This window comes from Hemiscyllium ocellatum, chromosome 38, assembly GCF_020745735.1.
Source record: "Hemiscyllium ocellatum isolate sHemOce1 chromosome 38, sHemOce1.pat.X.cur, whole genome shotgun sequence".
Taxonomy (NCBI): Eukaryota; Metazoa; Chordata; class Chondrichthyes; order Orectolobiformes; family Hemiscylliidae; genus Hemiscyllium; species Hemiscyllium ocellatum.
In genome coordinates, this window is record NC_083438.1 from 28,683,033 (window position 1) to 28,708,558 (window position 25,526).

Consider the following 25,526-nt stretch of genomic DNA (forward strand, 5'->3'; position numbering starts at 1 on the left):
TCCCATTTTCCAGTTTGGAACCAAAGCGGATATTAGCAACAGCAGAAGCCATCAGTGTCTGGGGTGGGGGGTAAGAGGAAACAGGTCAGAGAATGGCCTTGAGTAGGACTGAAACCAAAGTCAATGTATTCCCAAAGTAGGTAGAGAGTGTCCCTGGCTCACCCCTACACCTTCACCCTGCTTTTTAAATGGGGAGTAAAAAATGAGGTCTGCAGATGCTGGAGATCACAGCTGAAAATGCGTTGCTGGTTAAAGCACAGCAGGTTAGGCAGCATCTCAGGAATAGGGAATTCGACGTTTCGAGCATGAGCCCTTCATCAGGAATGAGGTCTGAGCAGGGGAAAAGGAATCGATGTCCTGTGATGAGCAGTAAATGCTTTCTGGGGAAATGGGAGAACCACGCACAGAACAGTGACCGAACTCGGAACTCTCTTGAGTTTCGGTTGAAATAGTTGCTTAAACGGGAGACGTGACCTAAAAAGCAGCCATCAGCTGTTTTTAACTCTAAGGAAAACTTGGCTGAGAGGCAGGAAACGAATAACTGGTTGTTTTTATTTCAGACTTGGGGAGGAAGTTTGTAGTGGAGATTTCCAGATGGAAGGGGGGAATTCAATTTCTGTTATTGAAAGCGGATGGACAGATGAAAAACAGCAATTAATAAAGAGGAAAATGTATTCAACTTTGTGACTAGGGGCTAGAAACATAGAATATAAGATCGAGTATTTGGTGACCATCTTGCTCAGCTGGGAGCTTGACAAGGCAACATTATTTGCAGTGGTGTCGAGTTGTGAGAGCTGGGACGCGGATAGAATATTCCTTTTCCTCAGGCAAAGATCCCTTTCATCTGGAGTAAGCGACCAGGGCGAAATGATCGTAGTCTCCAGTCCGGACAGAAGGAGAGGAAACCACAGAACAATGGGAACTGACAATGATTGCACTTGGAGCTCGTTGACAAGTGTATGACCAGCAAACAGAGCAGCCAGTCACTTGTCTTTCCCCAGTCTTCGCAAACCGCTCATGTGACGCTCCTGGGAACAGGACTCCAGTGAAAACACCGGATCAGAGACACTTCTGCCAAAATGGAGAGAGCTGGATTCATCATCTCCGTGGTGTGCTTCGTCCTATCATACGGTGAGAATCTCTTTGGGTATCAGTAGGCCGGGTCAGAGCAGGCAACTGGAAGTTTTGGGGACCTCCTGAGGGTAAAAGTAAAAGGCAGCCCCTGTGTGTTGCTTTCCTCTCTGGGTTCCTTCCTAACGGAGATACCTTGGAATTGTTCCCACAGCTGAGCCTTTCAGTATCTTCGTGTACAAGCCAGAGGTCAACGCCACCGTGGGTGATCGAGTCACCCTCCCGGTGAGACCCTCCTCCCCCGTCTCGAGTGGTTTCTGGAAGTTTGGCGGTGAGTCCATCGTCCTGTGGACCGTCGAGCCGCCTGACCTCAACGTCGCCTACACCAAACACAAGGTGCTGCTTTTGGACAACACGTCCCTCCTCCTCCTCTCAGTAACTCTCAAAGACGCTGGGGATTACTGGGTGACGATGGACTCCCCGACTGGACAAGAAGGCAAAGCCAAGGTCACTTTGAACGTGTTCCGTAAGTTTCCTGTCTCTTGTAATCGACAATGAGCAGATCAACATGGGCCGAGCGGTAGACGGTGTTCACTTGGACTTCAGTTTGACAAGGTTTCACATGATGGACTATAATTAGCAAAGTTCGATCACACGGGATTCAGGGTGAACTTGCCAATTAGTCACAAAATGGGCTTTATGGTGAGAGACAGGGTGGTGATGGAGGGGTGTTGTTCAGATTGGAGACTTGTGACCAGGGTGTTCCACAGGGATCAGCGCTGGGTCCACTTTTGTTTGTCATTTATAGAAATGATTCAGGTGAACCTATAGAAAGCATGTTTCATAAGTTTATGGATGACACCAAGACAGTGGAGTGGGCAGTGAAGAAGGTCACCTAAGATTACAAGAACATCTTGATCAATTGGGTGAATAGGCAGATGAGTGGCAAATGGAGTTTACTTCAGATAAATGTACCACATTTTGTTAAGATAAACAAAGACAGGACTTAAACGATTAAAGTAGGGCACTGGGGAGTGTTATGGAACAGAGAGACCAAGGAGTTCAGGTACAAAATGCTTTCAAGTTTGCATCAGATCGAGATAGGGCAGTTAAGAAGGCCTTTAGCATACTTGCCTTCATTGCTGACAAGAATGTTGGAGTTGGGATGTTATTTTGAAGATGTACAGGATGTTGGAGAGGCGTCTGCTGGAATAGTGTCCAGTCCTGATCACCCTGTTACAGGAAGGTGACCTTACAGAAGTTTATAAAATCAGGAGGGGCATGGATAAGGTGCATGCCTTTTCCCTCGTGTGGGGGATTTCAAGACCAGGGGCGTATTTTAAAGGTGAGAGGAGAAAATTGTTTAAAAAAGACACGGGAGGCAATTTGTTTCAACAAAGGTTAGTGGTGCCGATAGTAGTCATGGTTTGGAGATGCCAGTGTTGGACTGGTGTGCTTCCAATTAAACCGGTTGGACTAGAACCTGGTGTTGTGTGGTTTTTAACTTTGTTTCATCAAAGGGTGGACCGTGTGTGGAATGAACTTCCAGAGGAAGTGGTGGATGTGGGTCCAGTTAGAATGTTTAAAAGACATCTAGACAACCACCTGATGAAGGAGCATCACTTCGAGAGCTAGTGCTTCCAAATAAACCTGTTGGACTATAGCCTGGTGTTGTGTGGTTTTTAACTTTGTCCATCCCAGCCCAACACCGGCATCTCCAAATCATGACATTTAGATAAGTACAGGAATAGGAAATATTTGGAGAATTACATGCTAAGTGCAGGCAGATGGATCTAGTTGAGTTCAGGATTATGGTCGCCATGGCAATGGACTGAGGGATCTGTTTCTGTGCTGGAAGTGTCTATGACTCCATAACTTGAATTGGGCATGTGATGAGGCTCATTTGGTGTTTTATTTATTGATATAAAATGCTTAGATTCGATTTGATTCCCTACAGTGTGGAAACAGGCCCTTTGGCCCAACACGTCCACACCGACCCTCCGAAGAGTAACCCACCCAGGCCCATTTCCCTCTGAATAACGCACAATTTAGCAAGGCCAATTCACCTGGCCTGCACCTCTGTGAAAGGAAGCCCCCACAGACACAGGGAGAATGTGCAAATTCGACATAGGCAGTTACCTGAGGCTGGAATCCAACCTGGGACCCTGGTGCTGTGAGGCAGCAGTGCTAACTGCTAAATCATCGTACCGCCCTGCGTTTATGTTTATAAAAATAAAGAACTGTAGGTGCTTAAGCTCTGAGATGAAAGACAGCAATTGCTAGAGAAACTCAGCAGGTCTGACAGCATTTGGGAAGAGAGAAAGCAGTCTTAACGCTTCAGAACACAGGTCACTGGAGCCGAAACATTGAGTTTGCTTTTTCTCTCTCTGTCAGACCTGCTGTTTCTCGAGTTATTTCTGCTTTTCGCTTCTTTCTGTTTGTCTTGGCCGGGTACGATACTTGTAATTCTGTGTCAAAGGTATAATTCAGACTCTGTGATTCAGCCAAACTCTAGATCAGATTCTCTACAGTGTGGAAACAAGCCCTTCAACCCAACAAGTCCACCCCAACCCTCCAGAGAGTAACCCATCCCCCTATGTTTACCCCTGACTAATGCACCATCCACGATTTAGCATGGCCAGTCCACCCTAACCTGCACATTGGGGGAGGAAACCGGAGCAAGTCCATGCAGACACGGGGAGAACGTGCAGACTCCACACAGACAGTCACCCAAGGCAGGAATCAAACCTGGGTCCCTGGTGCTGTGAGGCAGTAATGCTAACCACTGAGCCACTGCACCTGTACAAGCTAAGACCATAAGAAATAGGAGCAGGAATAGTCCATTCAGCCCCTCAAGCCTGGTCTGCCATTCAATACGAAAGTGGCTGATCTGACATTTCTCACGGCCACTTCCCTGCTCGTTCCCCATAACCACTGATTCCACGACTGATCAAAAATCTATCTCAGCCTCAAATATATCGAAGGACTCTGCCCCCACAGCAAGGAGTTACAAGACTCACAACCCTGAGGGAAAGGAAATTCCTACTCATCTCATTCTTAAATTGGCCACCCCTTTATTCTGAGACTCTACACTCTGGTCCTAGACTCTCCCATGAAGGGACACCTCTTTTACCCAGGAAAGCTCCTGAAGAATCTGACGTCTTTCAATGAGATCACCTCTCATCCTTCTAAAATACACTGCACAGAGTCCCCATCTGTTTGTCTTCGACATCATGGAACCCCTACAATGCATAAGCAGGCCATTCAGCCCATTGAGTCCACACTGACCCTTGAAAGAGCATTCCACCCTGGGCCTTACATTTCCCATGGCCAATCCACCTGACCCATACATCTTTGGACTGAGGGAGGAAAGTGGAGCACCCGGAGGAAACTCACGCAGACACGGGGAGAACGTGCAAACTCCACACAGCCAGTTGCCTGAGGCTGGAATCAAACCTGGTCCCTAGTGCTGTGAGGCAACAGTGCTAACTACTGAACCACGATGCTTCCCTTTGCTTGTGAGACAATACCTCCACACAGAGAATTACTCAAGTGAACCTGTTCTGATCTGATTTGGAGACACCAGTATTGGACTGGGGTGTACAAAGTTAAAAACCACACAACACCAGGCTGTAGTCCAACGGGTTTATTTGGAAGCACAAGCTTTCCGAGTGCTGCTCCATCATCAGGTGGTTGACCAGCTGATCTGCCAGACTTTTATTCTGAGTCAAAGGTGTAACTGAGACTCTGTGATTCAGCCAAACTCGATAAGTTGAGAGATTTGAATTCTGTTCAGAGAGGGAGATGGTGGTGTAATAGCATTGTCACTGGACTAGTAATCCAGAGGTCAAGGTTTGAGATATAGATTCAGATCTCACAATATCAGTTGGTGGAACTGGAATTCAGTGAATAAAGCTGGATTTTAAACCTTGTCATCAGTAATCATGACCCATTTGATTGACTGATTCCTTTTGTGAAGGGAATTTGCCTTCTTTACCTGGTTGACTGACATGTAACTCCATACCCACAGCAATATGGCTGATTCTGAACTGCCATCTGAAACAGTCCAGCAAGCTACTCAGTTCAACAAATGCTTGCCTTGCCAGCAACACCCATGGAAGAAAAGAATAAACCAATTAATCACTTTGTGGGTGGCACAGTAGCTCAGTGGTTAGCACTGCTGCCTCACAGCGCCAGATAATCCTGGTTCAATTCCTGCCTCAGGCGACTGTCTGTGTGGAGCTTTCACATTCTCCCCGTATCTGCGTGGGTTTCCTCCCACAGTCCAAAAATGTGCAGGTTAGGTGAATTGGCCAGGCTAAATTGCCTGTAGTGTTAGGTGTAGGGGAATGGGTCTGGGTGGGTTGCTCTTCAAAGGGTCAGTATGGACTTGTTGGGCCAAAGGGCCTGTTTCCACACTGTAAGTAATCTGAACAGGAATAGTATCGTTTAAACATTGTAATTGTACCTGCATCCAACACTTCCTCAGGGAGTTCATTACACATGTGAACCACCCTCTGTGTAAAAAATTTGCCCCTCATGTCTTTTTACAATGTCCATCCTCTCACGTTAAAAATGTGCCCTCTAGTCTTGAGATCCCCCCTCTTAGGGAAAAGACGCCTCCCATTGTCAGCACAGGACATTAACAGAGTGGCACGGTGGCTCCGTGGTAAGTACTGCAGCCTCATAGCACCAGGGACCTGGATTTGATTCCAGCCTCAGGCAACTGGCTGTGTGGAGTTTGCATGTTCTCCCTGAGTCTGTGTGGGTTTTCTCCCATAGTCCAAAGATGTGCAGGTTAGGGTGAATTGGCCATGCTAAATTGTCCCATAGCATTCAGGGTTTGTAGGTTAGGTGCATTAGTCAAGGGTAAATGTAGGGGAACGAGTCTGGGTTGGTTACTCTTTAGAGGGTTGGCGTGGAATTGTTGGGCCGAATGGCCTGTTTCCACACTGTAGGGATTCTATGATTAACCCTCTCTATACCTCTCATCATTTTGCAAGCTACTATAAGGTCACCTCTCAGTCTCCTGCACTCCAGTGAAAATAGCCCCAGCCTAACCAACATTTCTTTATAACGCAAGCCTTCCATATCCAGCACCGTCCTTGTAAATCTCCTTTGAACCCCCTTCAGCTTAATAATATCATTCCAATAACTAGGTGACCAGAACTGGGCACAGTAGCCCAAAAGAGGCCTCACCAACGTCCTATACAACATCAACTCCTATAGCAACGAAGGCAAGCATATTAAATGCCTTTTTAACCACTCTGCTTATGTGTGATGCAAACGTCAAAGAGTTACGCACCTGAACCCCTAGGTCCCTCTGTTCTCCAACACTACTCAAGGCCCTACCATTCATTGTATAAGCCCGGCCCTTGTTTGTTTTTCCAAAATGCCATTCCTTGCATTTATCCAGTTTGAACTCTGCCATAGAGTCACAGAGATGTACAGCATGGAAACAGATCCTTCGATCCAACTGGTCCATGCCAATGGGGTATCCAATCTAGTCCCATTTTTCAACCCATTGATCCATTTGATCAAGATCCCTTTGTAATCTTAGAAAGCTTTCTTTGCTCTCTACTATGCCACCAATTTTGGTATCGCCTGCAACCTTACTAACCATGCCTTTTGTCCATGTATCCAGTTCATTCATATAAACGACAAACAGAAGAGGACCCAGAAATTATCCCTGAGGAACACTGCTGGTGACAAGACTCCAGTCTGAGAAACTACCCTCCACCACCATTCTCTGTCTCCTACTGTGAAGCCAATGGATGGAGAAGGAGAGTGCTAACCTCAGCCAGTGTGGGAATTGAACCCACACTGTTAGCATCACTGGCTGGCCATCCAGCAAATAACATGGATGAATAAAGAAGCATTTATATGCTTGATTATCCATCACTGTTGTAATGAGGGTAGAAGCTGACAGATTCACTGTCATTACAACTGCAGAATCTGGACTATTATCAGTTTTTTTGTGCTTTCACCTAGCAAAGTCTGCTCCTTTTACCATCAGCGTTGAAGGCGGCAAGATTAATGCCGTTGCTGGGGACACAGTCATTCTGTCAGCGAGTCCTTCACAAGAGGTGAAGCACGGGAGCTGGACGTTTGGAGGGAAAGCTGTCGCCTGGTGGAGTGACACATCCCCCGAGATCAGCCCCGATTACAGTGGGCGGGCCGCAATCTCCTCCAAGACTTCACTGAAACTGAAATCGGTTCGGGTATTGGACACTGGAGAATACGATGTGACCATGAGTACAGCGTCCGGAGACACGAGGACAGCCAAAATCGAACTGAATGTTGTCAGTAAGTTGCTGCTGTTTCCCAAATTAAAGAAAGCAAGGGCCAGCAAAATAACTGGGTTGCCTATTTAATGTTGCCCATCATTGCCCAGAATAGTCAACGACCGAAATGAAACAAAGAACTGTGGATGCTGGTAATGTGAAACAAAGGCCAGAAATTGCTGGAGAAACTCAGGAAGTCTGGCAGCATTCTGAAGAAGGGTTAGGGGACCTGAGACATTAATTGTCTCCCACAGAACCTACCAGATCTCCTGAGTTTCTCCAGCAATTTCTGTTTTTGTTACAGGTTGAGTACTTCTGGCTGTTAGGGTAAATAGACAAAGTCTTTTCCCTGGGGTGGGGGAGTCCAGAACTAGAGGACATAGATTTAGGGTGAGAGGGGAAAGATGTAAAAGAGACCTAAGGGGCAACTTTTTCATGCAGAGGGTGGTACATGTATGGAATGAGCTGCCAGAGGAAGTGGTGGAGGCTGGTAAAATTGCAACATTTAAGAGGCATTTGGATGGGTATATGAATAGGAAGGGTTTGGAGGGATATGGGCCGGGTGCTGGCAGGTGGGACTAGATTGAATTGGGATATCTGGTCGGCCGAGGGTTAGACCGAAGGGTCTGTTTCCCTGCTGTACATCTCTATGACTCTATGTGTCAAGTGTTGGTGGGGCATATCACAACAAATGTTTCTATTCTATTGCACATGAGATGTGGGTGTTCATCGCTCAGACAGCTTTTGCTCCCCATCCTTCACTACCCTGGAAGGGTTAGTGGTGAACAGCAGCAGTCTTTGGGATGTGCATACCTAGGGATTACCATTGACCAGAAATTCCACTAGACTCACCACATTAACACAGCGGCTACAGGAGCAGGTCAGAGGCTCGGAATACTGCACCTCCTGACTCTGCAAAACCTGTCCGCCATCTGCAAGTCAAGAGTGTGATGGAATACTCCCTACCTTCCCTGATGGGGGCAGCTCCGACAACACTAGAGAAGCTTGACACCACCCAGGACAAAGCAACCCCTGCTTGATTGGCACTACAGCCACAAACACCCGTTCCCTCTGCCACCGACGCTCAGTAGCAGCAGTGTGTACCATCGACAAGATGCACTACAGAAACTCACCAAAGATCCTCAGAAAGTGTCTTCCAATCCCATGACCACTTCCGTCTAGAAAGACAAGGGCAACAGATACACGCAAACACAACCACCTACAAGTTCCCCTCCAAGCCACTCCCCGTCCCGACTTGGAAATATGTTGCCGTTCCTTCACTACCACTGGGTCAAAATCCCAGAATTCCCTCCCTGATGGAATTGTGGGTCAACTTTCAGCAGGTAGACTGCAGCAGTCCAAGAAGGCAGCTCACCACCAACTTCTCAAGGGGCAATTAGGGATGGACAATAAATGTTGGGCCCAGCCAGAGACCCCCATATCCTGTGGGAATGACTAAAAAGATTATTAATAAGGAGGACAGTTATGTTGGTCATTAGACTTAAATACATCTCTCGCAGCCTCATGCAGAAACAGCAAGTTGGCCCACTCTAGGAGTGATCAGTTACAAGAAGTTTAATGTAGTTTACTGACCTATTGTCCTGTCTCCCAGCACAGCCACAGCCTCTCAGCATCTCCCCAGAGCTCAGCAGCATCAAAGCACAGTCTGGAGCCCGTGTCATCCTGTCTGTTCATATATCCGGGGAAGTGAACAATGGAAGCTGGGTTGCCAATGGGGAAACGCTTTTCCAGTGGGACGGCACCATTCAGAATACAACACAGCACAAGTTCTTCTGGATAGACCTCTTACCAAATGCATCCCTCCTTCTATTCTCTGTGCATTCCTACAGCTTCACAGAGTTTACAATCACTCTGGAGTCCCCCACCGGTATCTCAGCATCAGCCATTATCACCCTTCAAGTATTCAGTGAGTACCTGCTACAATTGTTGGATTAAAGAGTTACTTGGTGAAAACTTGCACTTAGGGCAGCGTGGTGGCTCAGTGGTTAGCACTGCTGCCTCATAGCACCAAGGACCTGGGTTCGGTTCCCACCTCGGGTGACTGTCTGTGTGGAGTTTACATATTCTCCCAATGTCTGTGTAGGTTGCCTCCTACAGTCTAAAGATATGCAGGCTCAGTGAATTGGCTGAGCTAAACTGCCCTTAGTGTTAGGTGCATTAGATTTCCTACAGTGTGGAAACAGGCCCTTCAGCCCTTGGAAGAGTAACCCACCCAGACCCATTACCCTCTGACTAATGCATCGAACACTATGAACCATTTAGCATGGCCAATCCACCCTGACCTGCACATCTTTGGACTGTGGGAGGAAACCCACACAGACACGGGAAGAATGTGCAAACTCCACACAGACAGTCACCCAAGGCTGGGATTGTACCTAGGACCCTGGTGCTGTGAGGCAGCAGTGTTAACCACTGAGCCACCATGCTGCCCTGTCAGGGGTAAATATGGACAATGGGTTTGGGTGGGTTTTGCTTCAGAAGGTCAGGGTGGACTCTTAGGGCCGAAGGGCCTGTTTCCACACTGTAGGGTATCTAATCTTATTTTGCCCATTTGATTGCTAATTGAATTATCTCGAACATCTTGTCCCTCTGCTGAGGTTCCTGTTCCTAGTTTGGTTAGATTAGGGTGAAAGAATTTGCAACGGGTCTGGGCATGATGACTATTTTCTTTGCACTGTTGAACTGCCAAGGGTGGGGATGTTCACAACTAGGGGTCATAGTTAAAGGCGAGAGGAGAAAGATTTAAAAGGGATCTGAGGGGCAGTTGTTTCACACTGTGGTATAGGACAGATGTTAGAGGTAGTTTCTTTACTCAGAGAGTCGTAGGGGCATGGAACGCAGTGCCTGCAACAGTAGTAGACTCGCCAACTTTACTGGCCTTTAAATGGTCGTTGGGTAGGTATATGGACAAGAATGGAATAGCATAGGTTAGATGGGCGTCAGATTGATTTCACAGGTTGGCGCAACATCGAGGGCCGAAGGACCTGTACTGTGCTTTAATGCTCTAGAAGGTGGTTCATATGTGGAATGAACGACACACGAGCTGGTGGATGCAGGTACAGTTACAACACTCAATAGGCATTTTGACGGGTACGCAAATAGGATAGGTTTAGAGGGAAATAGACCAAACGCAGGCAAATGGGGCTAGTTCAGTTTGGGAAATGTAATTGGCATGGACAAATTGAACGGAAGGGTCTGCTGTATGACTCAGTGTAGGTCTGTATATTCTGAGGTTAAATGGAGACGACTTCCTTTGTCGAACAGAAAATTATTCCAAACTTAAAGCAGCTGGCTGTTCTGTGCCACTGAACTCAATCAAAAGAAAATGGGGAGAGGCTGTAAATTTGGGACATAACAGCTGGCCTTCTGAACTTGTGTTTGCGCCAATGCTGTCACTTTTTGAGGTTATTTTGTCCTGCTTCTTTTTCGAGGAGAGGTTGTAAAGCAGAGGTGCAGAACTGGTTAAATTAGAGCACTTGCATCATCAGCTTGGGAGGCCTTGGGTTTTTTTTTCACAGCCTGAATGGGTGTGGCCAACTGTCACAGAGTGGGGTTTCTAGATTTTAGTTCCTCACTAACGTCAGAAGCTACTGCGATGTCAACAGTGTTGGAAGCTTCAGTAATGTCCTCCTGGCTCCAACTCTCTCTGAATTTCCTCTTGCTGTTTTTCGCCTCCTGGATGTGAGAATCCGTGACTGAACTTACCTTTTTTTTGCCAAAGGTAATGTTTATGGAATGTTACTCTATTGGAAGTTAATTAGTAATATCTGTTACGGTGTCTGTTATTATGCTAGGCCTTCCAGCACAGATGTTATCCGAAATTCCTCTTTCTTTGATTGGACTTTAACTACAGCAGTTTAAAAAATTGAATGCTTAACACTGAATGGTTTGACCCGTTAATTTGCATCTGAAAGAGGCACTTCACTTTTGAGTTCAAAAAAGAAGTAAAATTTAGGGTCGAGGCTACCTTAAAGTATTTTCAGGGGGTCTGGTCTGGTCCATAACACTTCAACTCCCCCTCCCTCTCCACCAGGTTCATGCAGGTCCTGGGCCTCCTCCATCACCACTCCCTAACCACCCTGGAGGAATAACGCCTTATCTTCCACCTCGGGACCCTCCAACCCCACGGCATCAATGTGGATCTCACCAGTTTCCTAATTTTCCTCTTCCCTCGCCTTATCCCAGATCCAACCTTCCAGTTCAGCACTGCCCTCATGTCCTGTCCCACCTGTCCATCTTCCTTCCCACCTATCCGCTCCAACCTCCCCTCTGATCTATCACTTTTACCCCCACCTCCATCCACCTCTCACACTCTCAGCTACCTTCCTCCCCAGCACCACCCCCTCCCATTTATCTCTCAGCACCTCCCCCTTCCCCTCCCTCCTCACAAGCCTCATTCCAGATGAAGGGCTTTTGCCCGAAATGTCGATTCTCCTGCTCCTCGAATGCTGCCTGACCTGCTGTGCTTTTCCAGCAACACACTCTCGACTCTGGTCGGGAACAATTTGTCATTCTAATCGATCAAAACAGATCTGGTTCTGGTCTTAAATTTAGATCCTTGCCTCCCTCCTTTTACCTTGCGTTTCCTCCTCTGTCTATCAAACTCAGCCTTGAGTAGATTCAATGACCAAGCGTCTACACCTTTCCAGCGAAGCTATTTCCACAGACCCACAACCTCGAAGAGATGAATCAAAAACTCTTTGTATTCCATCTTAAAAGGGAAACCTCTTATTTATTTACTTCTGTTTCCTCGTTCAAGCTTTTTCAACATTACTAGATAATTTCTCAAATAAGGAGACCTAAACTGTGCATATTATTACTGATCAGACCCCAAAATGCCCTGGACAACTGCAATAAAGCCTCCCTAAGACCATAAGGAACAGGAGGCCATTCATCTCTTTGAGCCTACGTTCAATGACGTCATGGCTGATCAGAAAGAGCATGACAAGGACGTTACCAGGACTGGAGGGTTTGAGCTAGAAGGAGAGATGGGATAGGCTGGGCTTTTTGTCACTGGAGCACGAGAGATTGAGGGTTCACTTTATAGATCATAAGGAGTATGGATAAGGTGAATACAAAGGCCTTTTGCCTAGGCTGGAGTAATTCAAAACTAGGGCATGTATTTTTAAGGAGAGAGGAGAAAGATTTAAAAGGAACCAAAGGGACAACTTTTACACACAGTGGATGGTTTGTATGTGGAAGAAGCTGCCAGAGAAAGTGATAGATGCAGCTACAGTTGCAACATTTAAAAGACATTTGTACATAAAAGTTATAGGGGATAGGAAATGTTTTGCGGGATGTGGGTCAAATGCAGGAAAGAGGTCTGGGTTTAGTTGGGGCAACTTGGTCAGCATGGATGAGTTGGACCAAAGGGTTTTAGAACATAGAACATTACAGCGCAGTACAGGCCCTTCGGCCCTCGATGTTGCGCCGACCTGTCATACCAATCTGAAGCCCATCTAACCTACACTATTCCATGTACGTCCATATGCTTGTCCAATGATGACCTAAATGTACTTAAAGTTGGTGAATCTACTACCATTGCAGGCAAAGCATTCCATACCCTTACTACTCTCTGAATAAAGAAACTACCTCCGACATCTGGCCTATATCTATCACCCCTCAATTTAAAACTATGCCCCCTCATGCTCGCCGTCACCATACTTGGAAAAAGGCTCTCCCTGTCCACCCTATCTAATCCTCTGATTATCTCATTTGTCTCTATTAAGTCACCTCTCAACCTTCTTCTCTCCAACGAAAATAGCCTCAAGTCCCTCAGCCTTTCCTCGTAAGACCTTCCCTCCATACCAGGCAACATCCTAGTAAATCTCCTCTGCACCCTTTCCAAAGCTTCCACATCCTTCTTATAATGCTGTGACCAGAACTGTACACAATACTCCAAGTGTGGCTGCCCCAGAGTTTTGTACAGCTGTAGCATAACCTCATGGTTCCGGAACTCGATCCCTCTATTAATAAAAGCTAAAACACTGTATGCCTTCTTAACAACCCTGTCAACCTGGGTGGCAACTTTCAAGGATCTGTGTACATGGACACCGAGATCTCTCTGCTCATCTACACTACCAAGAATCTTACCATTAGCCCAGTACTTTGCATTCCAGTTACACCGACCAAAGTGAATAACCTCACACTTGTCTGTGTTAAACTCCATTTGCCACCTCTCAGTCCGCTCTGCAGCTTATCTATGTCTCATGTTTTCATGTGACTCTATATTCTTTCCTCATCACAGGAATCAGTTGAGTGGAACTATTTCCAGGTTAGAGTGGTGCTGAAAAAGCACAGCAGGTCAGGCAGCATCCAGGCAGCAGGAAAATCGATGTTTCGGGCAAAAGCCTTTCATCGGGAATGCCCGAAACGTCGATTTTCCTGCTCCTTAGATGCTGCCTGACCTGCTGTGTTTTTCCAGCACCACTCTAATCTTGACTCTAATCTCCAGCATCTGCAGTACCCACCTCCACCTGGAACTATTTCCAACACAACTATATAATTAGGAGTAAAAAATGAGGTCTGCAGATGCTGGAGATCACAGCTGCAAATGTGTTGCTGGTCAAAGCACAGCAGGTTAGGCAGCATCTCAGGAATAGAGAATTCGACATTTCGAGCATAAGCCCTTCATCAGGAATAGTTAGACCTAAACTGTGCACAATATTACTGATAAGGCCGCAAAACGCACTGTACAACTGCAGTAAAGCCTCCCTGAGAGCATAAGGAACAGGAACAGGAGGAGGCCATTTAGCCCTTCCAGCCTGCGTTCCATAAGATTAAGACTGATCCGTCTCACCTCATATCTACTGACCTGCCCTTTCCCCAACTTTTATATTGCATTCCACTTGCAACAATCAACATTCCTAATTTTCGCACCAGAAGTAAAAGTCAGTACACGTTCCCTTGTTTCATCGATAGTGGAGATAGATCTGACAACCTGGAATATTGCAATACCTTCCCCCCTCCACCACCCACCCAATTTGAGGCATAAAGTGTTTATAGTTCAACATCCTTTTCACAGCCTTAGCTTGTTCTGGAATAGAACAAAGAAAAACAAAGAAAATTTACAGCCCAGGAACAGGCCGTTCGGCCCGCCAAGCCTATGCTAATCCAAATCTACGGTCTAAACCTGTTGGTCAATTCCTAAGCAAAGTGGGCGATACGGTGGCACAGTGGTTAGCACTGCTGCCTCACAGCGCCTGAGACCCAGGTTCAATTCCTGCCTCAGATGACTGACTGTGTGGAGTTTGCACATTCTCCCCGTGTATGCGTCTGTTTCCTCCCATAGTCCAAAAATGTGCAGGTTAGGTGAACTGGCCATGTTAAATTGCCCATAGTGTTAGGTGATAGGGGAATGGGTCTGGGTGGGTGGCGGGTCGGTGGGGAATTGTTGGGTCAAAGGGCCTGTTTCTATACTGTAAGTAATCTAATTTGTATCCCTCTCCTCCCCACCTACTCATGCATCTGTGCAGACACATCTTAAATGAATCTACCGTGCCTGCCTCTACCACCTCTGCTGGCAACGCATTCCAAACACCCACCACCCTCTGTGTGAAGTACTTGCCGCGTGTATCCCCCTTAAACTTTCCACCTCTCGTTATTGAATCCTTCACCCTGGGAAAAAGCTTGTCCCTATCCACCCTGTCTATACCCTTCATGGTTTTGTAAACCTCAATCAGGTCCCCCCTCAATCTTCTTTTTTCTAGTGAAAATAAACCTAACCTACTCAACCTCTTTTTATAGCTAGCACCTTCCATACCAGGCAACATCCTCGTAAACCTTCTCTGCACCCTCTCCAAAGCGTCCACATCCTTTTGGTAATGTGGCAACCAGAACTGTACACAGTCTTCTAAATGCAGCCAAACCAATGTCTTGGACAATGTTACCATGTTTTAATCAGTGCACTGTTGTAATGTATGAATTGGTATAACTGCTTTATGTCCTGCAAAGTCCCACCCGTGTTGACGGAATGGTCAGTCATCGAGGTTTACAGCATGGAAACAGGCCGTTCGGCCCAACTTGTCTATGCCGCCCAGTTTTCACAATTAAGCTAATCCCATATTTGGTCCATATCCCTCCATACATATCCCATCCATGTCGAAACATTTCTTAAATGACAAAATTGCACTCACCTCCACCACTGCATCTGGAAACCCATTCCAGACATTCACCACCCTCTGTGTGAAAAGATTGCCCCTCTGGACCCTTTTGTGTCTCTCCACTCTCACCTATTCCCTTTAGTTGTCGACTGTCCTACCCATGGGGAAAATCTCTTGGCTATCCACCTCATCAATATTAAAAATCACACAACACCAGGTTATAGTCCAATAGGTTTAATTGAAAGCACACTAGCTTTTGGAGCGACGCTTTTTCATCAAGTGGTTGTGGACTCCACAACCACCTGACGAAGGAGCAGCGCTCCGAAAGCTAGTGCTTCCAATTACACCTGTTGGACTATAACCTGGTGTTGTGTGATTTTTAACTTTGTACACCCCTGCCCAACACCGGCATCTCCAAATCATCACCTCATCAATGCTTCTCATGGTTTTATAAACCCCGATAAGATCACCTTTCTGATACCACCAGCAAAACTAATGTCATTTACAAGATACCATGGGAGAACTGTAAAAAACACTACAAACTAGCAGGAAACTTGCCACCAGGATACAGGAACACCAACTGGCCACCAAAAGACATGACCCTGTCACTAGTTTCTCCACATACAGACAAAGAAGGATGCCATTTTGGCTGGGACAATACACACATCCCAGATCAGGGAAAACAATGACACGCACGAGAATTCTTAGAGGCATGGCATTCCAACTGGAACTCCATCAATAAAAACATTGACTTTCACCCTATCTAACTTCCCTTGAAAAGAAAAACTGGAAATGATATCACCCACCTGAAGAAGCCACCACCTATAGGGGAGAGGTAGGACATACAACCAGCACTTCACCAGAGACTCGCACTGATGATGTTACATAGTATGGTGATGAAACGTCTGAAAACAAACCTTCCAGCTCAGCGAGCTGACAAACTTATCACCTTTCTGATTCCTGCGCTCCAGGGAAAAGAAGTTTCAGTCTACCCAACTTCCCCCTACAACTCGAACCTTTCAGTCCAGCTAACACCCCGGTAAAACTTTCCTGCGCTCTTTCCAGTTTGATAATGTCCTTTATACAATAGGGGAACCTGAACAGCAGCCGGTCATCTACATTTGGCCTTACCAATGTCTTGTGCACCAAACAGCATGGAATGGTGGGGGGGGAGAGGAGCAGGATGCCAAGATTTGTCTTGTCAAGCAAGTTGAGTTGGAGACTCTCATCGTTTTGCTGACCTGATCGGCGAATTCTATGCCTGACAGACTTCTCTGCAAATTGCACAATCTACAATGTTGGCCTGGCCATTGCAGTTCTTCTGGTTTCGGTTTGCATTTTCCTCATTGGTAAACACATCTATGTGAAGCAGCACAGAGCGATGGGCGAAATTCACGGTAAGTGTCAAACCCTGCATCTCCTCCAAGTGTACAAAATAGGAACAGGAGGGGGCCATTCAGCCGATCAAGCCTCTGCCATCACTCGACAGGAGCAGGATTGATCCTCCATCTCTGTGCCGTACTCCTGATCTCTCCCTGTCCCCTGTGACACCCCTCAGCTTCTAAAGCTGTAAGACCATAAAAAACAGGAACAGCAGTACGCCATTCAGCCCCTCAGGCCCGCTCCATCAGGTAGACATGTTCTTCTTCCACCCCAAAGGTACATTATGGCTGAAAGATCATAACAAACCAGTGGTTTTCAACTGGTGTGCCCCCGTGAACTGCTCATGTGTTCTGTGAGATTTTGTACAATGGTAATAAAAGCCATTGCCAAGAGTATGTTGTTGAATCTTACGACCAGAAGAAATAGGAAAAGCAGCCCCTCTTTTGCCATTCAAAAGGATCATGGTTGATCCCATGTTCCTCAGCTGCACCTCCCCGTCATTTCTCGGTGAGCCTTGATTCCCCGACTGATCAAGAATCCCACCACCCCAGCCTGAAACATACACAGGGACTCTGCCCGGGAGTGGCACGGTGGCTCAGTGTTAGCGCCAGGGACCCAGGTTCAATTAATGCTTCGGGGCAACTGTCTGTGTGGAGTTTGCACGTTCTCCCCGTGTCTGTGTGGGTTTCCTCCGGGTGCTCCGGTTTTCTCCTACAATCCAAAGATGTGCAGGTTAGGGTGGATTGGCCATGCTAAATTGTCCCATAGTGCCCAGGGATGTGCAGGTTAGGGTGGATTGGCCATGCTAAATTGTCCCATAGTGCCCAGGGATGTGCAGGTTAGGGTGGATTGGCCATGCTAAATTGTCCCATAGTGCCCAGGGATGTGGAGGTTAGGGTAGATTTGCCATGCTAAATTGCCCATAGTGTTCAGGGATGTGCAGGTTAGGGTAGATTGGCCATGCTAAATTGTCCCATAGTGTTCAGGGATGTGCAGGTTAGGGTGGATTGGCCATATTAAATTGTCCGATAGTGTCCAGGGATGTGCAGGTTAGGGTGGATTGGCCATGCTAAATTGTCCCATAGTGTTCAGGGATGTGCAGGTTAGGGTAGATTGGCCATGCTAAATTGCCCATAGTGTTCAGGATGTGCAGGTTAGGGTGGATTGGCTGTGTTACATTACCCATAGTGTTCAGGGATGTGCAGATTAGGTGCATTATTCTGGGTGAATGTAGAGTAGTAGGGGAATGGGTCTGGGTGGGTTACTCTTCGGTGGATCAGTGTGGACTTGTTGGGCTGAAGGGCCTGTTTCCACACAGTAGGGATTCTATGAATCTATGATAAGGGGTTTTCCAAAGACTCACAACCCACTGAGAGAAGAATTTCTTCCTCATCACAGTCTTAAGTTTGTGCCACTTTATTCTGAGACTATTCCCACCTTCCCACTCCCCCACCAGGCCGGTCTTAAAAAATATTCTAGCAGATACTTGTTAGAGTGCTAATGCATTTATTAAAGCCTGAATTATTGCAAACTCCTCCAATAAGTCTGTAAGTGTGAGTAGATGTGATGTTTATGAGCAAAAGATCCAGCTGAGAAAAGTGAGGGGGTACCATAAAACTAAATTTTTGAAGTGTGCTGGAAAAATTGGGAGCCTTAAACAGTGGTGTTTCCCATTGTACCTCTGCAGCTGTCACCCTTAAACGTTTAATGCATCACTTGGTTAGTAGTCCTGTTGGATTTTAGAACCTACCAATCTGCAACTTTCAATCAAGGACAATTTCTTGCACTTGAGTACCAGCAAATTTCCGGCAAGCGTGTCTTTCGCTGGGCTGACCACCATTTGAGTGTTTGATTTCCATCTTCCAGATCTCCTGACTATATTCTGTAAAGGATATCGGGCTGCCCTGACCTTAGTCACGATCCTGAGCTCCTGCTTGATAATTGCCTTTTCTATCATCATAAACAAGTATTGGTGTATCCCCAGTACCCGGCCAGGTAAGTTGCTTGATTCAACATCACTTTCACAGAATCATTGAGGTTTACAACACACCAAGAGTGATCCAGCAAAGCTCAGTCTAAACTCGAAGAACAGCACCTCATTTTCCACTTGGGGTCCCCGCAGCCCCTTTGGACTCAATTTCAACTTTAAGGCTTGAACTCTCCAGTGTCCTTACCCCAGCCTCTGCACGCACCAGGCCTTGTTACCACACAGTCCGCTGCTATGGGGAGAAATTGAGGAAGGCAGATGCTGGAGAGTCAAGGGTTGGTGCTGGAGAAGGCACAACAGGTCAAGCAGCTTCCGAGGAGCAGGAGAGTTGACATTTCAGGCATAAGCCCTTCATCAGGAACGTGGTGGAGGGGGAGGGGTGTGTGTGTGTAAGGGGTCTGAGGGAAAAGTTGGAGGGTGGGGCTGGGGGGAAGATAGCTGGGAAGGCGATAGGTAGCTGCAGGTGGGAGCTGACAGTGATAGGTCAGAGGGAAAGGTGGAGCACATAGGCGGGAACACATAACACACTGATAGCCACTAACAGTCTCCATTAACAACTCTTCACCTTGCTAGCTGCATGGCTGTCCACTCCTTGGTCAGTCCAAATGTTCTTTTCTCTCCTTGGGCTTTATCCCCACTCATCATTTACTCCTTACACCGTCCCTCCAGCCCCCATTTTATCCTCTGCATAAATACCCACATTTTCCGAGCCAACGTCAGCTCAGAGGAGGCGTCACTGGACCCTGAAACGTTAACTATGATTTCTCTTCACAGATGCTGCCAGATCTGCTGAGCTTTTCCAGCAACTTATGTTTTTGATTCTATTAAACAGAGAAGTCGGCTTGGCCGAAAGCCTTGGTACCACAAGTGCACATCTCGAAACTTCTTCAGCGTGCTGAGGGTCTCCGCCTTCCCCACCCTGACAGGCAGTGAGTCCCACATTCCCCACCCCCTTCGGGTGAATATGTTTGTCCTCACATCCCCCTCTAAACCTCCTCCCCCTTACCTTTAATCTGTGCCCCGGTCACTGATCCCTCCAACAAGGTGAAACGCTTATTCCTGTCTAAGCTCCACATCATTTTATACATCTCAATATCACTTCCTGAGAAAAAAGAACAGGAAATAACATCACCACCGGATACAACGTCACCACAGGAAATTACATCACCAACCCAAGGAAAACACATAAATAGAAAGCGGGCCATGTCGCAGTGCTTCATCTGGAGGCTCACTGATGATGTTACCTAGTATGGTGGCGAAACATCTGAAAATGAATCTTCCAGCTCAGCGAGCAAACCTACATCCATAATCTCAACCATGTTCCGCACCTCCTCCTCAGTCTCCTCAGCTCTGAGGAAAACATCCCCATTCTGTCCAATCTTTCTTCATCACTGAAACTCTCCAGCCCAGGCAATCCCTTGGTAAATCTCCCGCTGCCTCCCCCCCGGCATTGCTATCCCATTTGCTCCTATAATGTGGATTCTAGAATTGCATGCAGTACTCTAGCTGAGACCGAACTGATGTTTTACTGAAGCCGCCTTAGCCATTTGAATCCAACTGTCCTGCTACCTTAAGGTACAAGTACACCATAATCCCTCTGATGCTTGGTACATCCAGGGTCCTACTACTCATAGACCAATCAGATTGCTCAGTATGGCCTGGAGACCCTAGCCCACCAATCAGTGCAATCTGCATGGGATTGACAGAAGTTGTTCAAAAAAATGCAGGAGAACATTTCATAGGAGATAAGACAGTGGATAGACACAGATTTCATCGAATCCCTACAGCATGGAAACAGGCATTTTGGCCCAACAAGTCCACACCAAACCTTCAAAGAGTGTCCCACCCAGACCAATTCCCCGACTACTCTACATTTACTCCTGACTAATGCACTGAACCCACACAAGCCTGAACACTATGGGACAATTTAGCATGGCCAATCCACCCTAACCTGCACATCCCTGAACACTATGGGACAATTTAGCATGGCCAATCCACCCTAACCTGCACATCCCTGGGCACTATGGGACAATTTAGCATGGCCAATCCACCCTAACCTGCACATCCCTGGGCACTATGGGACAATTTAGCATGGCCAATCCACCCTAACCTGCACATCCCTGAACACTATGAGACAATTTAGCATGGCCAATCCACCCTAACCTGCACATCCCTGGGCACTACAGGACAATTTAGCATGGCTAATCCACCCTAACCTGCAGATTTGTGGACTGTGGGAGGAAACTGGAGCACCCAGATGATATCCATGCAGACACGGGGAGAACACGCAAGCTCCACGCAGATAGTCGCCCAAGGCTGGGATCGAACCCTGACTAATGCACTGAACCCACTGAGTGCTAACCACTGAGCCACCAGATTTAGTGCTGGTGAGAGAGATTAGCTGGAAGGGTGTAACCCTCATGTCAGAGTTACCCCAAACCTCCAGGTCTGGAGAAACACATCTTCACATAAAGAGAGGCAGGTATATGGCAACTTCATCCTCAGAAAGTAGTCACTCCATTAATAATCATAGACTCATACAATGCAGAAGAAGCCCTTCAGCTCATCACTGACAGAAACTGCTTTCTATCTCCAGTAGTCCCACTTTCCAGCACCTTTTATGAGAGCTCAAAGGATGAAAGACTGAACACTCTTTGCCAGTGCAGTCCAGGATATGGAAGGAGATGCAGCCAAGTCGGATACAGAGAGTTGAGAATATATGTTATTCTGAGTGCCATAGAATGAGGAAACTGGCAAGTGGACATGAAGCAACCTCCTGTCCCTATCTGAGGGTGTCAGCACATCGAGTCGTAGAGAACAGACCCTTCAGTCCAACTCACCCATGCCGACCAGATATCCTAACCTCACCTCGTCCCATTTGCCGGCACTTGGCCCCTATCCTGCTGAACCCTTCCTATTCATGTCCCCATCCATATGCCTATTAAATGCTGCAATTGTACCAGCCTCCACCACTTCCTCTGGCAGCTCATTCCATACATGCACCACCCTCTGCACGATTATGATGCCTCTTAGGTCCCTTTTTTATCTTTCCCATCTCACCCTAAACCTGTGCCCTCTAGTTCTGGACTCCCACAACCCAGGGAAAAGACCTTGTCCATTCACCCTGTCCATGCCCGTCATGATTTTATAAACTTCTGTAAGATCACATCTCAGCCTCCTACACTCAGGGAAACAGTCCCACCCTATTTAGCCTCTCCCAATAGCTCAAACCCTCCAACCCTGACAACATACTTGTAATTCCTCTCTGAACCGTGCAAGTTTCACAAGATCCTTCCGATAGGAAGGAGACCAGAATTGAATGCAGGATTCCAAAAGTGGTCTAACCAATGTCTTGTACAGTCGCAACATGACCTCTCAACTCCTGTACTCAATGCACTGACCAATCAAGGCAAGCATACCACACGCCTTCTTCACTACCCTATAGTTTACATCGACACATGGACGTTGAAATTTATAAGTGACACAGTCATGTGACAAAGCAATAGACAATAATATTTTTGAGATGGTAAACATGCAAGCATTTGTTTTGGAGCGGATGTACATTACTCAGTATAGATCATTGAAGGATGCTTCAGCCTCATCAAATTGATTAAGTCAATTGATTATGTTCTCCTCTGTCTTGTTGCAGTTCTGGACTTTGTTGTTGAGTAACCCTATCCAGGTGAGACAGTTAACAGGTGAGTATTTGCAGTATATCAAGAGGTAAGGCAAGTCTTTAAGTTATGATAACTTGCTGGGGTAATACACTGGAAATCGAGTCCTTTGATCCCTTAAGTTATCACAAACGTTTAAAGCGTTTCCAATTTACTTGTCTCTCATGGAGTCATAGAGATGCACAACACGGAAACAGACCCTTCGATCCAACTTGTCCATGCCAACCAGATATCCTAATTTAATCTAGTCCCATTTGCCAGCACTTGGCCCATATCCCTCTAAACACTTCCTATTTACATAACCACCCAGATGCCTTTTAAATGTTGTAATTGAACCAGCCTCCACCACATCCTCTGGCAGCCCATTCTGTACACGGACCACCCTTTGCATGAAAAAGTTGCCCCTTCGGTCTCTTTTATATCTTTCCCCTCTCACCCTAAACCTATGCCCTCTAGTTCTGGACTCCCACACACTAGGGAAAAGATATTTACCATATCCATGCCCCTCATGATTTTATAAACCTCTACAAGATCATCCCTCAGCCTCTGACGCTCCAGCGAAAACAGCCCCAGCCTATTCAACCTCTCCCTATAGCTCAAATTCTCCAACCCTGGCAACATCCTTGTTAATCTTTTCTGAACCCTTTCAAGTTTCAGAACATCCTTCCAATAGGAAGGAGACCAGAATTGCACGCAATATTCCAAAAGTGGCCTAACCAATGTCCTGTACAGCCGCAACATGACCTCCCAACTCCTGTACTCAATGCTCCGAGCTATAAAGGAAAGATGACCAAATGCCTTCTTCATTAACCTATCTGTGACTCCACTTTCAAGGAGTTATGAACCTGCACTCCAAGGTCTCTTTGTTCAGCAACACTCCCTAGGACCTTACCATTAAATGTCTAAGTCCTGCTAAGATTTGCTTTCCCAAAATGCAGCACCTCACATTTATATAAATTAAACTCCATATGCCACTTCACAGCCCATTGGCACATAGGATTTGAACTAGTGATTCTGAAGGAACTGTGATAAGGATGGTCAGGGGCTTGGAGGGGAACTTGGAGACAGTGGTCTTCCCATGTATCGGCTGCCCTTTGTCCTTCGCGATGGAAGTCGTCATGTGTTTGGAAGGGGCTCCAATAGGAGCCTTAGTGGACTTCTACAGTGCATCTTCGAATCGTAAGAGTTATACAGCACGGTATCAGACCCTTCACTCCAACTCGTCCATGCCAACCAGATATCCGAAATTAATCTAGTCCCATTTGCCAGCATTTGGCCCATATCCCTCTTAAACCCTTCCCATTCATATACCCATCCAGATGCCTTTTAAATGTTGTAATTGTACCAGCCTCCACCACTTCCTCTGGCAGCTCATTCCATACACGTGCCACCCTCTGTGTGAAATAGTCACCCCTCGGGTCCTTTTTAAATCTTTCTCCTCTCACCTTCAACCTCTGCCATCTATTTTTGGACTCCCCTATCCTGGGAAAAAGACCTTGGCTATTCACATTATCCATGCTCCTCATGATTGTATAAACCTCGATAAGGTCACCCCTGAACCTCAGACACTCCAGGGAAAATAGCCCGAGCAGATCCAGCCTCTCCCTATTTTATATCAGTGCCTGAGATAACGTGTATGTTTTTTAAGATGTGGAGATGCCGGTGTTGGACTGGGGTGTACAAAGTTAAAAATCACACAACATCAGGTTAGAGACCAACAGGTTTAATTGGAAGCACTAGCTTTCGGAGTGACGCTCCTTCATCAGGTGATTGTCGCTCCAAAAGCTAGTGTGCTTCCAATTAAACCTGTTGGACTATAACCTGGTGTTGTGTGATTTTTAACTATGTTTTTTAAAGTTTTCTTTATTTGAGTGCTTGCAGTGCACTGTAACTGTCGGGTTGATGTAATGACAATACAGGACAGTACATTTCATACCAAGCATCACTCCAATCTGTTTCCATCGTGTTTTCAGAGGGAGGCTGAGGACTTTACCAATAATGCTGTGCAGCCCAAACAAGCCAGAAACCACAGGGAAACCGACGGAAAATGAACAATATTAACTCCCTCCCAGAGGATGTCTTAAAGCAGAATTCAGATTTCACTTTATGACAAACTTGTGGGGTCCACTTGCTCATTAAAGTTTCATGGAGTTACAGCCACAACCTGTTAATTACACTGGTATGTCTGTTCAGAAAAGAGTTGGTGCAACCGAGATTTTTCGGGTTCTTTTCATCTAAATTCACAATTCATTCCCAGCGTCAAAGGCGGTGGAAAGGTGCAGTCGGTCAGGCAGCATCTGAGGAGCAGGAGAATCAACGTTTCGGGCATAAGCCCTTCATCAGGCACGATTCCTGATTGAAGGCTTATACCTGAAATGTCGACTCTCCTGTTCCTTGGACGCTGCCTGACTGGCTGTGCTTTTCCAGCATCCACAATCTTGACTCTGATCTCCAGTCCCCTCTGTCTCCTGATTTATTCCCAGGGCGTGGCACCGTTAGTTGGGCCAGCATCGAGGTTCATAGAATCCCTACAGCGTGGAAATGGGCCCTTCAGCCCAACAAGTCCATACCGACCCTCCACAGAGTATCCCACCCCAAACCGATTCCCCATTTCTCAACATTTACCTCTGACGAGTGCACTTAACCTCCACAACTCTGAGCACTTTGGCACGGCTAATTCACCGAGCCTGCACATCTTTGGACCATGTGAGGAAACCGGAGCACCCGGAGGAAACCCACGCAGACACGGGGAGAATGTGCAAACTCCACACAGACAGTTGCCTGAGGCAGGAATTGAACCCAGGTCTCTCGTGCTGTGAGGCAGCAGTGCTAACCACTGTGCCACCATGTTTAACAGGATAGTGCCTGGTTATGGAGGATTTTAGCTATGATAGACTGGTTTCATTTTCACCGGAACGCAGGAGGTTGAGGGGGTGACCTGATAGATATAAGATTGTGGATATCATGTGGAAACTGTGCGGCTTTTTCCCAGGGCGGAGGGGTC

At 46.7% G+C, this 25,526-nt stretch overlaps 1 protein-coding gene across 3 annotated transcripts; it reads left to right on the forward strand.

The window, feature by feature from the left end:
- Positions 1-726: 726 nt before the first annotated feature.
- LOC132833936 (carcinoembryonic antigen-related cell adhesion molecule 21-like) lies at positions 727-24,685 on the forward strand. 3 transcript variants are annotated; one of them, XM_060852615.1, is made up of 8 exons: positions 727-1,131; positions 1,286-1,597; positions 7,063-7,377; positions 8,968-9,282; positions 16,747-16,875; positions 18,728-18,856; positions 22,498-22,546; positions 24,496-24,685. In XM_060852615.1, exons 1-7 carry the CDS (start codon positions 1,080-1,082, stop codon positions 22,518-22,520), a joined length of 1,275 nt encoding a protein of 424 aa, XP_060708598.1. In that variant the 5' UTR covers positions 727-1,079; the 3' UTR covers positions 22,521-22,546; positions 24,496-24,685. The 3 variants fall into 3 exon arrangements, with proteins under 3 accessions (XP_060708598.1, XP_060708599.1, XP_060708600.1); XM_060852616.1 differs by lacking the exon at positions 16,747-16,875 and having other exon boundaries at positions 738-1,131; XM_060852617.1 differs by lacking the exons at positions 16,747-16,875; positions 18,728-18,856 and having other exon boundaries at positions 738-1,131.
- The last annotated feature ends 841 nt before the right edge of the window (positions 24,686-25,526 follow it).

What these genes read in the sequence shown, in the direction of transcription:
- LOC132833936 (XM_060852615.1), top strand. Translation starts at nt 1,080, where the DNA reads ATGGAGAGAGCTGGATTCATCATCTCCGTGGTGTGCTTCGTCCTATCA. An exon ending in GTGCTTCGTCCTATCATACG is followed by an intron (nt 1,132 to 1,285) that starts GTGAGAATCTCT and finishes TTGTTCCCACAG; the next exon opens with CTGAGCCTTTCAGTATCTTC. An exon ending in TATCACCCTTCAAGTATTCA is followed by an intron (nt 9,283 to 16,746) that starts GTGAGTACCTGC and finishes TATGCCTGACAG; the next exon opens with ACTTCTCTGCAAATTGCACA.